The sequence below is a fragment of the Quercus robur genome, chromosome 3 (genome assembly GCF_932294415.1).
Source record: "Quercus robur chromosome 3, dhQueRobu3.1, whole genome shotgun sequence".
Taxonomy (NCBI): domain Eukaryota; kingdom Viridiplantae; phylum Streptophyta; class Magnoliopsida; order Fagales; family Fagaceae; genus Quercus; species Quercus robur.
The window spans coordinates 66,345-82,042 of record NC_065536.1 but is presented as its reverse complement, the minus strand read 5'-3'; the positions used below and the strand labels follow the sequence as shown (position 1 = coordinate 82,042).

Here is a 15,698-nt window from a genome sequence, read left to right as displayed (position 1 = left end):
TTTGGGGCTTTCTACATCTGGAGAGAGAGAGTTTGCAGAAACCAAAGAAAATCTCTCTATAGCTTAAGAAACACAATATACTAAAATCAAATAGAGAAAATTTTCGGAGGACAAAATATTATAGATAATTTAAAAGAATTTTGGATTAATTTCAAAACTAACCTTACAAAAGCTGAACTTTATAAGCTAAAATCTATACCGTGCGCTGTAAATCTTGAATGCTATAATATAAAACCACTCCGTTATGGTAAATCAGTCAATATTAAGATTATAAAGAATGATAAATATTCATACTCATATCCAGCTTATAATGAATGCCAAATACATAAGAAGAAAGAATTATATATATATATATATATATATAAGAGCCAAATGCATCTTACCTGCTTATCACTTGCGCTTGTTCCTTAGTACCTGCACTGTTGGCTTTGTCGGGTAAACTGTACTTTCTACATAAGAATCAACAAAAGTTTATAGATATCAGGAAATGTCAAGATCGTTAGAGAGCATGAGAGAAAATAGAATGCAGTCATTATATTTCTTAACTTGAGAGAGGGGTAAGGTTGTTAGGGTTTTGAGGAGTTATAATGTTTTTATTTTGAGAGTTTTTAGAAACCGTGGCTTTATATTTCTTAATTTGAGAGAGGGGTAAGGTTGCTAGGGTTTTGAGGAGTTATAATGTTTTTATTTTTATTTTTTATTTTTTAAATATTGTGCTGATATGAAAATTTTTTTATTTTTTAAATATTGTGTTGACATGGAAAATTTTTAAATATTGTGCTGATATGGAAAATTTTTTATTTTTTAAATATTGTGCTAACGTGAAAAATTGTGGTGCCAGCAAAGACTTCGGTTTTATATATATATATATATATATATATATATAGATAAATATAGATATAGATATAGATTTTTATTATAATTATTATTATTAGGAATTCGAATCCTATTTTAAAAGGAAGTCTGACCTAAGGGTTCTGCTCCGCACACAAAGCTATATATAATATCCCGAATCTGATAATTGGCCGTCTCTCTCGAACTCAAATATTAATATTCTCAAATCAATGGGTGGAGGTTAGTAATGGGTTTTGTTTAAAAACAAAGTTGGGTTATGATTTTATCATATACGTCTAGAACTCAAAGCTATTATTAGGTTTTGCACTTACCTAAATTCGAAGGTTTTATATCTAAGAATTTGCATAGCAAAGTTCATATAATTAATGTCTTCTTTGTTTTACAGGTTGGAGTTACGCACGAATGGGAGGTCGTTTTACTACTAATAGACCGCAGAGGAGTAAGTCCATCAATGGGCATAATAAATTACAATGCAATTTTTTTTTAATAACAAATTATAATGCATTAATAAGGTAATTATTTTATTTAAAACGTACTTTTTTTTCCTTCTTGTGACAGTGGCAACCGATGAAGAAATCAGGGAAATGGTAGAGTCTGCCTACGAGCGGGGTGGCCGTTTTGCTAAAGAGGTTCCTATCATGGCCATTTTTTATGCCGGCGCTAAACCAGATCCAGGTGCTTGCCAGCGTATGACCAGTTTTATAAAGACTCGTGGGGCCAATTATTACATAAGTGATGAGAACAGAGAGATTGAGAAATTTTTGGTAAGTAGGTTTTGTGCTTTAAAGAAGGGAGATAAAGTAGAGGACAGTCTTTGAAGTTTTAAATTCAAATCAAATGTCAGTATAATGTAACTGGAGTTTTCTTATTGTTTTGGATTATATTTGGAGTGTTATTTTATCTTCTTTTAACTTTTGAATCAAATTTGATGTAATTGGGAGTGTTCTTGTACTTTCGGTTCGGCTTATGAACTTTTGAAAGTCACTCGGTATCTAGTCTGGCAATACTAATATTTCATTGTCAAATATGGGATTATTGTGCAGTATGTGTGCTTGACAACCTGTAAAACTGATTGCTTGATTCAATGAACAAAAACAAATTCTTAAAAACCATTTGAAAACACATACAAACAATAAATGCAAGTGTTTTCAAATGGTTACCTGAATACTAGCTACTGCCTGATGCCTCCGACCGTCCCTACACTTTTTCTTTTTCTTTTCATTCTTCAACTTTTGGTTAATGTGTACAATGAAGACACCCTAGAGCCTTCGAAGATTTTATAGCTTTACAAAACTGGTAGAACTACTACCCACGCCTAGAAACGTTAAATCCTAATATACCTATTAGTTATTGTAAAGCAACACCAATATATCAATATCAATTTAAACCAACTTCAAGGCTTCATATTACATTTAACGCAATCTTCGGATGGTTCTCTTTGGGTTCAATCTTAGGCTAGTAATTTAATCAAAGTATATAAAGTCTTATCTAGTCCTTCAAACCAAAATCTTTCACACTCCAAATTTTAATAACCAAATTAAATCCTGGCAGCAATACACTCAAACAGAAATTCTATCAATTCTTAATGTAATCGTAGACCAATATTTATATGACAATAGTTCTAATAAAAATTATAGATCTGCCATTATCAAGACTGGGGAGCGATTACCTAAACACAAGCTACTGCCTGATGCCTCCAACCGTCCCTGCACTTTTCTTTTTCTTTTTCTTCTTCAACTTTAGGTTAATGTGTATAATGAAGACACCCTAGAGCTTTCGAAGATTTTATAGCTTCTAATTAACCTCAATTTAAGGTGTTATTAACCACTAATTTGCTGATGCAGGAGGCAATGGGAAGACAGATTTATTATATTTTATTTGATTTTATGTATCAAAAGTAGTTTGTAAGGTTGAAATTAATCAACCATTTTGTTGGCTTTATTCCGTGCCAAATTTGCTTGTATTTCAACATTTAGTGACCCTGTATTTAGGTGGGTTTGTTGTAAGGGTAATGAGTGAGATAGAGTGTTGAAAGCTCAAGAGTGTGCAAGAAAACAGAGTCTCGCGGTTGGATCTCGCAGGTGACTCGTGGCTGCAAGCCGCCAGAAGCAGCACACGTGCTAAGCATGCCAGAAGTTGAACCGTCATGCTAGCTGGAGCATTACAGGACAAAATAGGACAACTGGCCATTCTGTTATCGCGCAGCTGGATCTCGCGACTTAGTCAAGTCGCGAGGCCAAGCCGTGAGCCACCCCTGTTTTGAAAAACCTGACGTTTCACATTTTTTTCTCACCCCAATATAAATACCCCTTATACCCACAAAAAAAAGAGAGCTTCCAGAGATAATTTTGAGAGAGAAACCCTAGAGTAAAACAAGATTGATTCATCTACAATCTTTACATAAGAGTCTCATCAAATTCCTCAACTCTCTTTCTTTCCATTGTTAAATCCTTGAGAGGCATTTTACCAAAACCTTTTTCTCACCACATCCATTATTGTGAGAGGGCTGTTTGGTGTTCTGGGAAGCAGATAGGAAGGAACCAATTTACATTGGTTGATGCTATGGTTAAGTAGCGGAATCCGGGAAGCTAGAAAAGAAATAGGTTCGGCGCAACCTCGTTGGAGCAAGAAGCTTGGAGGGCTTAGGTGCACTGGGTAGATTAGGCTTTGATGGTCTATTGCTGTCCATGTATCTCAACTACATTTTTTAGTGGATTGTTTTCTGCTCGGAGGGCGGCGGAGAGGTTTTACGCCGAGGACTTCGGTTTCCTCTACGATAACACATCGCGTGTTGTCCTTGTGTTTGCATCTTCCTTCCCTTTTATCTTTGCCTTTATTATCTGCTGTGGGTTGTGATTTTAAATTGGCTTAGATTGTTTACCAATTCTGTTTTATAGTTTTTGTTCATTTTCTGCACACTTGTTGTTTGACATAAAGCTTGAATTGGTTAATTTGTAAATTGGGGGTCTAAACGTTCAAGGGTGTTTTTACACTATTTGAATGTTCATAGTTTTTTAATTTCATAATATTTTGGAATGGGGTGTGACAACAATCCATTAGATCTTCTTTTGGGCTTTATTTTAAGTTTGGTTATTTAGTTAGGTTTAGTAGTAAAAGCGTGAGTTCAAGTCCAAGTCTTATTAGGGTTTTAAGAAATCCTAGTTCAAATAGGATTAGGTAATAGTCTTCTATTTAAAGAGTTGCGGTACTTTCTATTGAGTTGATTATTAATGAATGTTTTCAGAATTTACAAGCTATGATTTCTTTTATGGTTTGTGTGGTGCAACCTTCTTCGAGGTGTGATACTAAGGAACATGTAGGGGCCTTTTTTGTGTGTAGTGTATTGGGCTGCCTCCTGTAGTGATGAGCCTGAATATTTCTGAGTAAGGGAGTTGGGGCCGGTCCAATTGTAACTCAACTTGGGCCGGTTTGTGCACAAACTTATGCTTTGTTTGCTAGGAGTAAACTTACGGCAAGCAGAACTGTTGCAGACGAGTTACGGCAGACAGATATAATAATAATAACCAAAACAGAGTATTCTGACTATTTAAATAAATGACTATGTAATCCCTACTTATAAAGCACGATTACAATTATGATAATGTCATTGCACAGAGAAAAGTAAAGGAGAAAGAAAATAACATAAACTCATCCAGAATGGGCATAAATCAAGTTTTAAGTCTAGTTTGCTGGAACAAAGCCAAAGAGGGGAGAACGCCTCTTCTCAATGCAAATAATCCCCCAAAAAAAAAGTTCTTGTTATGGGGATTAATGGCTTTGAGGGAGTCAGACTTGAATGGTTATTGCCCAAAAAAGAAAGAGTCCTTATTTACGTTTTGGAAGAAAGCAAGATTTAAAGAGGGAGAGAGGGAAAACGATCTACCGATGCATGCCCATTGTATTACCTCTCATTCTTCCTTAATTTTCTCTCTTTTCTTCTCTGTTTTCTTTCTTATCTCTTTTCTCTTCTTTTTACTCTGTTTTTCTTTCTACCACGTAAAAAATGCTCTATTTTTCGATCCCCTTTTTAGGGCACAGCAAGGGCCCTTTTATAATGCCTGCCGTGACCAATGTTTTACCGTTTTGCCCCTTAACCGCCTTTGTCTGGTCTGGGTGTACTTGCCGACCACCAGGTCTGTGTGACATCCACCCTTGCCAGACAGAGACAAGTTTGTTTCATTCCTCTGTATACCGTAACATTTCTTCCTGCCATGGTATAAATGCTTTCTCTCTCTACTCTCAAGGCATGCACCCAACTGTTCCCTCTCAAACTTGCCTCTTTTGGGTGGTCTATCATCCCAGCAGGACGTACCTCCCAAAAGGGCTTGGGCAGGAGCCGCAAAATAGATCTTTTCCCCTCTCCTCACCACTAAACCATACCCCTTTTACCTCTTACCTCTGGCCCATGGCCCCATTATGTCCTATATTGGCTGGATACAGGCTGGTGGTGCCTGGAATTTGCGCGTGCTTTCCTTTCAGATATGTCCAAGAGTCTGTCTGCTGCTCATGTGTCTACCGTGATCTGGAGACTCTCCGTCTACATTTCCTGACCCTTCATGTGGGCTTTTCTTTGGTTTCCAGCTCCATTCAGGGGCTGGGCTTCGTATGATGATGGGTCTTACATTTCTTTGGCCCACTTTTGATTTTCTTTATTGCCTGCAACGTTGAACTATTATTCCTGCCGTAATAACTTAATCTTGCTGGACCTCTTCTTGGGCCAGCCATTTATCCCTTTTCTTAGTGGCCTGTCATGGGCACTGTTTTGCTTTTACTCATGGGCTCCTATGTCCTTTTGGGCTTTCCTTTGGGCATCCATGGCTCGATTGCTTTCTTTGGGCTTCCTTGGCTTGTTTGCTAATTCCACACTCTCATGGGCTTTTTACTAACTTCATTGGGCTTCCCCGGCCCAATAACCTTATTCTTATCTTTGGGCTTTATAGGCCTTCCATAAACCCCTTACTCTCTTAGTTTGCATTGCCTTGGGCCTGCGGTGGCCCTTTCTCACTTTTCTACCTCATACACTGCCCATGGGATGCTATTTCTTTCTTTCCTGGCTTTTTTAAGCCCGCTTACCCCTTCAATATCCATTTATTTATTTGTTGGGCCTGTGATCCATTATTCCTGCCACTTGGGCCTAATAGGTTTCTTGCTATCTATTTTGTCAATTCTTTGTAGCCCTCATTATTGGGCTTTTTTGTCTGCCTGGGCCTCTACAAATGGCCCTCAACATTTAACTCCCTGAACATATGAAACATTCCTGCGATTCATATGTGAATGAAAAGGCGTTTCTGCCCTTGTGTCATCTTTTTTCTTCTTCTCTTTTTTGTAGGTCTTTTTTAAGCTGTGGACCCCTTATTATACATATATATATTCTCCTTCCTGCCGCGAACAGGGTTGTCTCTTCGAATTTCCCAATTTGGCAGTTATTTTCAAAACAGAGCCGCTACTTCATTAATTTCACTCCATTCTGATGGCTGACCCGTCACCTTCTTTCGTGCTGTTATTAATGACCTAGGTATTTAAGGAAGAATCCTTCTGCACTTTAATCATAAACTCTTTCTTTCCCCAGAATATACACTCTTCGTCTCTTACTCTCCTTCTTCTTTTCAAACACCCATATCCATTTTCTCCGACTAAGCCTCCTCATCATGTCGTCGGTGAAAAGCCAAGGTTCTTCCCACTGCAAAGGGAAGGCGGTTGCTTTCGATTCTCCTGTCGTTCCTGATGTGGGCGAGGAGATGGAACATTCCGATTCGAAGAGGTCCGCTGACGAAGAGACGCAGCGTGACCCCGACAGTGAATGCCCTCCTTTAGTCGACCCATGTTACGAAGTCAATCCTCACTTCCCAAAAATCCCTGGTGACTATGTACCGTTGCCGCCGGGTCGTGTATTGATTGCCCTTGTCCGGTGAAATCCCGACGTTTCTTGGGCTCCTTTAGCATCTTCAATCCAATCTGTCCATTCGCCAAGGTATCTCACTTCCTATATCCCTTCATTTTGAATTTGGGTCTGCACAGCCTCGGGTTGGAAGGAATGGGTTGACAGCGAGCTTTTCGACACGGGTTTTATGTGTTTGTTGCAACGAGCCAGCGTCTTGAAGGCTATAGTCTCGTCTCGTTGCTTGTCGAATTTCTGGGACCTCTATAACCTCCATCATTTGGTTCGGCGATGGTGCATCACCACCCACACCTTTTTTTTCTCGTGCGATGAACTCATCGTGACTCTTGAAGATGTGGCTAATCAGTTGCTCTTACCCATTCTCGGCGATGCCGATCCTGCCGCCCTAGAGCTTTCTTCGGAGGAAGAGGCCATTGAGGCTGAACTGAGGAAAAGGATGACCGGAAACACTAAGTTGTCCTACTGGATAAGTTCTTCCTCTAAGTTTTCTGTTGCTACCCACCATGCGGCTTTTATTGCATTTTGGCTTTGCAAGTTTGTTTTTGGGTCCCACCCCCACTACGCCATAAAACCTTTGTACTTTCGTTTGGCTATCAAAATATCTACTAGGGTGAGCCTGCCGCTGGCCCCTATGTTCCTGGGGCACTTATATGTTCAATTAGATATCCTCCGTAGTGATGAGAGTTAGGCTGGGTCCTGCCACATTGTTACCTCTTCTGTTCACTGTACCATACTTCAGCAGCTTTTGTTTGAGCGTTGTGCTCAGTACTTGACAAAGTGTAGACTCGCTCGGTTTGCCCGAGAGAAGTACCAGACTTGTCCGAGAGTGATTACTGATTTTTGTGGCAGGTTTGAATCCGATTTTTCGCTTGCTTTTCTTTGATCTGGCTCGAAGCCGATTGGCTATTTTGTGGTTGAATCTTTTGATGAGGGCGTGGGTTTCTCTCGGAGAGCCTATAGAAACTTGGGTGCAGATTATACTTGTGCAGATTCTGCCATGGGTTTGTCTGTTGATACCATTGGGACCACTACCCCATTGGTTAGCTTTGATGAAACTGGGATTACCTATCTTGTTGCTACCAATGCTGGATGGCTGCCTTACCTAGCCGATGAAGGCATTAGGTTTATTCACTATCCTGCCAACCGGGTGAGAAGGCAGTTTGGGTTGGATCAAGACATCCCCGATGACATTTCTTTCCTTATGGAATCTCCTACGTCAGTCCGTCCCTTCCTGCGGCACACTGCCTTTAAGTTTTGGAAGAAACGTTTCAATGCCATTATAGTTCCCGGTTCCCTAAGGGAGGGTGTCTGATCCAGACTTATCCTCAGAGGGATCCAACGACATTCTTGAGGATCCTGATGATGCACCCGTGCTGAAAAAGAGAATTTCCGATTCTGATGAAGAGGGGAGTGCTTCGCCCGAGCCTGTCTTCATGGGTATGTATCTTCCTTTCCCTTCTCCTTTTTTTTTTTTTTTTTTTTGGTATTTGCATTTCATTTGCATACTTATCTCCCTACTTGCAGAGACTTCTGAGGGGCCAGAAATTGTAGCCCCCATTCCTGGTAACTTTGGTAATTTTCTTTCTCTTCTTATTTCATCTTCTTTTTCTACAAGTCTTCTCTCCCAGTGCCATTTTTTTTTTTCATTTTGCCTTGCATTTCCTTTCTTGATAGGTCCACTTCCTACTATCCCTTCTCAATTTGAGGCGGGTAGTAGTTCTGCCGCTGTCCCGGATGATGTTGCATCCTTCCTTGCCCGCTATGACCAATCGGAGGTTAACGACCTTGGTCCGGCAGACTTCTGGGCTTCCAGTCCTCCTTATGTAGACTTTTATGGCTTCCGAGTCCCTGAGGACTGCATCTCACACTTAGTGATAATCTACAGCCGTCATGGCAATTTTATGCAGGAGTTTCACCTCGGTCGTTTTGCTAGGGAGCATTTCTTGAAAATGATGGGGTATGTGCTGAATGACATCGAGCATAATTTCATTGACTCTATTTCTGCCAAGAGGATCCTGTAGTGGAGGGTCGTGATACAAGAGCTCATCAGTGTGGGTTTCGCCGTGGAGTTTGTTCTTGAACATCTACGTGAGGTTGCCTGGGCCTTTTTCATGAGGAGAGTCTAGCCAGCCGTTGAGGCCATAGACGCCCGTATCGAGCTTTTGAAGAAAGAGGTGGTGGATTTGGAGGGTCGCCGTGAGCGTCTTCTTTCCGGCGTTAGTGGGCCTAGTCATTTTGGGGATCAGAGTCTCATTTCCGGACTTCATTGATGATGGCTTCGTCTCCTTCTCTTTTTTTTTTTTTTTTTTTTTTTTTTTTTTTTTTTTTTTTTTTTTCTGTTTCTCTATTTCTGTGTTTTTGTTATACCACACAGAATACTTATATGTTTCCTGCCGTAGTTACTTGGCTTGTGTTTTCCACAGTTTGGGTTTGTAATAATGCTACACTTTGCTACTTTTTCTTTACTATTGCTATAACTTGATGCTAATACTTCGTACTTTTTCATTGCATATTCATAAAAGCATGTTACAATTTCTTCTGTGACATAGTCACTTAGAGGAATAAAAAAGAAAAAGTAAAGGAAACATAAACAAAAAAACAAAGGAAAGGGGACAACCACATAATTTTCTTCTCTAAGCAAGATAACGCTTCAGCCATTTTTCATTGATGGGATCCATCAAGTCCCTGCCGTCCATTTAAGTAAGGCGATAATACCCACTTTGATGGGCTTCCCTTATCACAAAGGGTGCCTCCCATTTTGGTGCAAACTTGGATGGTCCTGCTAGACATCGCCTAATGTAGTCTGCCACTTTTAACACTAGTTGTCCTTCCGCAAATACTCTTTCCTTGGTCATCCTGCTGTAGACTTCAGTCATCTTTTGCTTGTATCTTCGGCTGCGTTCCTAGGCTTCTTCCCTCTTTTCATCAAGTTCTTCCAAGTCCTCAAACCTTTCTACTTCGAAGACTTCTCCCTTTTTTTTCTTTTTCTCGCATCTGCATGACCCTTAGGGACGGTGTCATCGTTTCTGCCAGACTCACCACTTCAGTTCCGTAAACTAAGGAAAAGGGTGAAAAGCCTGTGGCTGATTTTAGTGATTTTCTATAAGCCTAGAGAGCATCTGGCAGGTGCGTTGCCCATCCGCCCGCATACTCTTGGCTCATTTTGCTGATGATCTTTATGAGAATTTTGTTTGTTGCCTCTGCCTACCCATTCCCTTGAGGGTAATATGGTGATTACTTATGCTGCTTGACTTGGTAGAACTCTAGCATTCTCCTTACATCACTATTGACAAATGGTGTGCCATTGTCACTAATGATCCTCTGGGGCACCCCAAACCTCACAATTATATTTTCTTTGATGAAGTTTGCCATTGCTCCCCTCGTGGCTTTGCGGAGTGGCACTGCTTCTGCCCACTTAGTAAAATATTCTGTAGCTACCAATATCCATATGTATCCACGTGATGGTGGGTTGACTGGCCCTACCAAATCTAGCCCCCAAGTGTGGAAGGGCCATAGGGTAACCATGCTTTGCAAGCCTTGTGGATGGGTATGAATCAAGTTGGCTTGTACTTGACAACTGTGACACTTTTTTACAAATTCTGCCGCATCTTTCTTCATGGTTGGCCAGTAGTAACCCATCTGCAGCAGGCATCTGTAAAGTTTTTTCTTCCCCTGATGTTCACCACATTCCCCTGAATGTACTTCTTTTATCATTTCTTTAGCCTCTTCAGGGCCTAAGCATCTCAAAGGGTATCCATCATATCCTTTTTTGAAACGTATCATGTTGTGCAAGAAGTAACGTGTTGCCAAGCTCTTAAGCTTGTACCTTTCACTGTGCCTTTGTGGTAGGAACCTTCTGTTAGGTACTGCATGAAAGGGCTTCTCCAATCCTCATTGATGAACACAACATAACTTTCCTCCCTGTCTGCCATAAGCTGGTAGGTACCACACTGAGTTTGGACTAGATCTGCGTCTTTACCCATGCTTGGCCAATAGAAGCCTGCCCTCTAGAGTCTGCGGTAAAGACTAACTTCCCCGCAAGACCCACAAGTCTTACCGTGTATTTCTTTCAATTTTCTCTGGGCTTCCTCTTGGCCCACGCATTTGGATAAGACCCCACCTGGCATCCTACGGTACATTTTTTCTTTTACCAAGGCATAGTCTTTTAATATCTTCAATTCTGCTACATCGTCTCCCTTCACTAAGGTTTCCTTTATGGGTATTCGCCAATCCCTTTAGCCCTGTTCCTCCCGGAACTTTTCCTTCAGCACCTCAATGATGGATTCTTCCCTCTTGCTGACTTCTATATTAGTGCTATTCCCTTTGAAGATTATTGCGAACCCAATGCAGCTAACGCGTCCGTAAACCGATTTTCGTTTCTCGGAGCATGTTCTATCTCAAAGGTTGAGAATTTCTCTTCCATTCTCTAGGCCATCGCTCTGTACGGGGCTAGGTTGGACTTCTTTAAGGAAAATCTTCCTTTGGCCTGGCAGATGACCAAGTTCAAATCTCCCAGTACTTTCAAATGTTTGACTCCTATTTCAAGTGTCGTGGTAAGCCCAATTAAATAGGCCTCATACTCCGCCGTGTTATTTGAACAGGGGAATTCCAACTTAAATGACAGTGCTACTGTCTTGTCTTCTTTATGATAAAGAATTACTCCCACCTCTCCGGAATGGGTAGTAAAAGACCCATCAAATTTCATTACCTACTGTTCCCTGACTTCTTCTGCCATAGCTACTTCCCTTGGAACTTCATCATCTAGTGGGAATTCTTCCTCTCTCAGCAGGACGTACCTCCCAAAAGGGCTTGGGCAAGAGCTGCAAAATAGATCTTTTCCCCTCTCCCCACCACCAAACCATACCCCTTTTACCTCTTACCTCTAGCCCATAGCCCCACCAAGTCCTATATTGGCTGGGTACATGCTGGTGCTGCCTGGGCCTTGCGCGTGCTTTCCTTTCAGATATGTCCAAGAGTCTGCCTGCTGCTTATGCATCTGCCGTGATCTAGAGACTCTCCGTCTACATTTCCTGACCCTTCATGTGGGCTTTTCTTTGGTTTCCCGCTCCATTCAGGAGCTGGGCTTCGTATGATGATTGGCCTTACATTTCTTTGGCCCACTTTTGATTTTCTTTATTTCTTGCAACGTTGAACTGTTATTCCTGCCGTAATAACTTAATCCTGCTGGACCTCTTCTTAGGCCAGCCATTTATCCCTTTTCTCAGTGGCCTGTCATGGGCACTGTTTTGCTTTTACTCATAGGCTCCTACGTCTCTTTGGGCTTTCCTTTGGGCATCCATGGCCCGATTGCTTTCTTTGGGCTTCCTCAGCCCGTTTGCTAATTCCACACTCCCATGGGCTTTTTACTAACTTCATTGGGCTTCCCCGGCCCAATAACCTTATTCTTATCATTGGGTTTCATAGGCCTGCCATAAACCCCTTACTCTCTTAGTTTGCATTGCTTTGGGCCTGGGGTGGCCCTTTCTCACTTTTCTACCTCATACACTGCCCATGGGATGCTATTTCTTTCTTTCCTGGCTTCTTTGAGCCCGCTTGCCTCTTCAAGACCCATTTATTTATTTGTTGGGCCTGTGATCCATTATTCTTGCCGCTTGGGCCTAATGGATTTCTTGCTATCTATTTGTCAATTCTTTGTAGCCCTCATTATTGGGCTTTTCTGTCTGCCTGGGCCTCTACAAATGGCCCTCAACAAAACCCTAGGTGTGATGCTTTGGAAGTCTAAGTGTGATTTCTAGAATTTATATATTTTCTTTAATTTTACTATTCATGGTTACTGTTCACATCACTGTTCGCAGCAACCCAAATCTTGAATTTTACCATTAATTTCATTCCTTAAACCTTATTAATCCTTGTCTCTTTGGAAACCCTATAATCCCCATTATTTTCTAACCTATTCCCCACCAAAACCTAACCCTAATTCTTTTAAACCCAAGCAATACCAAATCTGTCCCTGTTGTTCTAAATTAGATTACCTTGTTCCCTCTTGTCCTACGTCAGTTTGGTATCAGAGTATGGATTTGCATCATGTTTACACAATGAGGGAGATTGTTTAGGGGGAAATTGAGTGCTTGTGAGCAAGATGAAGGTCATATGGAGGATGCATTTGATTATGGAGACTTTGCTATGGATGTCTTGAAGGACGATGAATTGGATACTTCTCTTTTATTTGTAGTGAGACGTATTATAGTAGCCCCCAAAGTAGAGAAAGATGAATAGGATACTTCAACAAGTGAATCACATATATACTAACAATCTCCCCCTTTGGCAATCCGTGACAAAATCACAACAAAAAAATGAACATATGGAAGAAGTCATAAATCACTCAACTCATATTCACTTGTTGAATACAATAAAAAGGGAAGAGAAAACGAGAACTCTCAGAAAGAAAAGATAAAAGAGATAAGGTTAAGCATATTTATAAGGGGTGAATAAGGCTCACTTGCTTGTATGGATGAAAATGCGTCCCGCAAGGACTTTTTGCTTAACACAAGTTCAGTCATAGGCTCAAGTGACATCATTTTGGTAGGACTGAGAAATCGCACGGGCTGGGGATCTTGGGGAACAAGAGGCTGAGAAGCTTCAGGATCCTGAGCAACTAGGGGAACAGAAGGCAAAATGGGCTGGACATCCTGCACTGGCTGCCCAACCTCTTCAGTCACATCACCACTTAGGGGAACAGCAGAGAGAGCTATAGTCACTTCTTTCACCAAAGTCCCACCAGTGGTGGGAGGAGGTACCTTCGCCTGCAAAATGAAAAGAAAAGCAAGTGGTAGAATATCACAAAATGCATATGTACATAGCACCAGAAAAGAGTGGAAGCAAGTAGAAAAAGGCACAAATAGAAGAGGGCCATACCACATCATCGCCAGAAGACTGACTCTTGCCTTTCTTGGGGTCTGACTTGCGTTTAGACTGCAAGGAAGAAACAACCATGCATCAGTTAAAAGAGAAAGGGGGAGACACAACAAGAATAATGAACTACTGCAAAATAAAAGAGAGGAGAAGGAAAGAGGCCTTGCCCTTCTCTCCCTCTCTCTCTATACAGATTATCCAATGGTCTTTTGTCTACTCTGGGTATGCCCAGAGGGTCCTAAGGAAGATTGGGGTATAAAATCAAAGGACCCCAAACAACCCTGGGTTAAGGAACTCACAGGAACTTGAGAGAGAGAAGACTTTACCTTAGTCTTCACTCAAGTCCTTGGAATTAAGGGATGACCAAGTTCTTTTCCAACTATAGGGACGCTCACTCTCTTGAGTTCCTCATAAATTACTAGTTGTTTATGGGATTTTGCAGTCTTCCACTTCTTAGTCTCAAGGCCAGCCTCAGTACCTTCAACACTTTCTTCAAGCTCAACTCGTTTAACTATTTCTTGTTTAATCTTCTTATCTTTACCTTTGCCTATGGGAGTGGTAGCACCAATTGCCTCTACTGCCCCTCTCTTAATTGGCACACTAGAAGAGGCTCTAATAATAAGGTCACATCCTAACCAAGTCTTTGGAAAATCCTACGCATAACATACCCAACCACACCTAGAAGCATGCCACTCCACAAATCCTGTCTTGCTGCTTATGGTAGCAGATACAATGCTAGCAGTAGGGAGGGATAGGTGTTTGTTGAAGGTAGGACAGAGAGAATATTGGGATCGGGAACCCTCCCAATCTTGCCAGAACCAACGTAGTCCGAAAAGGACTTCTGAACTCTTCTCCAGTAACCAGAAAAGACATTGGAAGCAAAGACTCCCCTTTGGAGTTGGCAAAAACAAACTGAGAACTCCTCTGTGACCAATAAGAAAATGCCTGAAGCATTAGGAATAGATCCAGAGAAGGAAGAGAAGGTACCATATCTTTAAACACTAGTGGGATGTCCTGATCAAAACCAAATTACCAAAGTACCCGGTGTGCTGTGCAGTGGGTGTACCTGGGACCACCTGAGAAGGGCATTGGAAGCCATGAGGGATTGATACAAGTGAAGTAGGCCAAATTGCCTTCATCACCATGATGTAAATCAAAGGTATTCCCTGGAGAGTAGAGAAAAGAAGCCAATACAGAATCATAGGCGAACTTGGGGCTAAACTTCAGGGAGAACGTCAACTCAATTGCCTTGCTTAATCAAATAACTCAACCAAATTGAGGCTACCACCTTTCAAGTTGGCCAAATGAAAAATGATGGGGTGGCTGTCAGTAGAACTACCACACAGACCCTTAATCACATCAGGAGATCCCTGGAACTTATCTTTTACAAATTTCAAATTTCTACACTTTGCCAAAGTAATAGAAAAGCGGTCCCATGTGAATACCTAAAGAATGGAATAGTGAAGAGACGAAATGATAGCATAGCAAGAATCGCCCTTGACTTCATCTCCATGAAGTAGATCCAATTAGGAGTGATAGTTTTTAGACCCCTTAAAACCACAATCAGATTAACCTAGGTAATTAGCCAAGTGATTACTTAGTCCAAGCTTCAAATCTAGGTTAACACAATCATATAATCATATCATGCAAAGCAGTGGAAATATAAATAACACAATAATATGATGACCCAGGAAACCAAACTAGTAAAAACCTAGGGAGGATTTAACCTAGCTATCCTCAAGGAAAACCTGAATCCACTATGAAAGAATCGAAGTTTCACAATAGGGCTTAGACCACTAACATCCTATTGCTACCCACCAGTAGAAAACTTACTGACACAACCACGTGCAAGCTCTGAGACCACGGACTCCTTCTTTCTTTGGATTCTCTAGCAAGTAGAAGCACACCCGCTTATATTTCTTTAAGCTTTTATTGCAGCAACAGAATGATCATCAAGCTCTCAATGAAATCTCCTTCTTAATAATCCTAAGCATGTGTGAAGGCAACCACCTCTTAGATCTCACAAGAGATTCACACACATAGCAAATGGAGCAACCCCAAAAATGTGGCT

The 15,698-nt window shown here is 41.1% G+C and overlaps 1 protein-coding gene across 3 annotated transcripts in view; it reads left to right on the top strand.

Annotated features, from left to right (window-relative positions):
• Nucleotides 1–974: 974 nt before the first annotated feature.
• Nucleotides 975–15,698, top strand: part of LOC126716558 (uncharacterized) — a 38,893-nt gene continuing 24,169 nt past the window's right edge. Inside the window, exons 1-3 of one of the 3 annotated variants that reach the window (XM_050417372.1) lie at nucleotides 975–1,074; nucleotides 1,241–1,294; nucleotides 1,414–1,484. In XM_050417372.1, coding sequence (XP_050273329.1) covers nucleotides 1,065–1,074; nucleotides 1,241–1,294; nucleotides 1,414–1,484 — 135 coding nt within the window. In that variant the 5' untranslated portion in view covers nucleotides 975–1,064. Of the gene's footprint in view, nucleotides 1,075–1,240; nucleotides 1,295–1,413; nucleotides 1,883–15,698 lie in introns of those variants that run through there. The other 2 variants (XM_050417369.1, XM_050417371.1) reach the window with 2 other exon arrangements.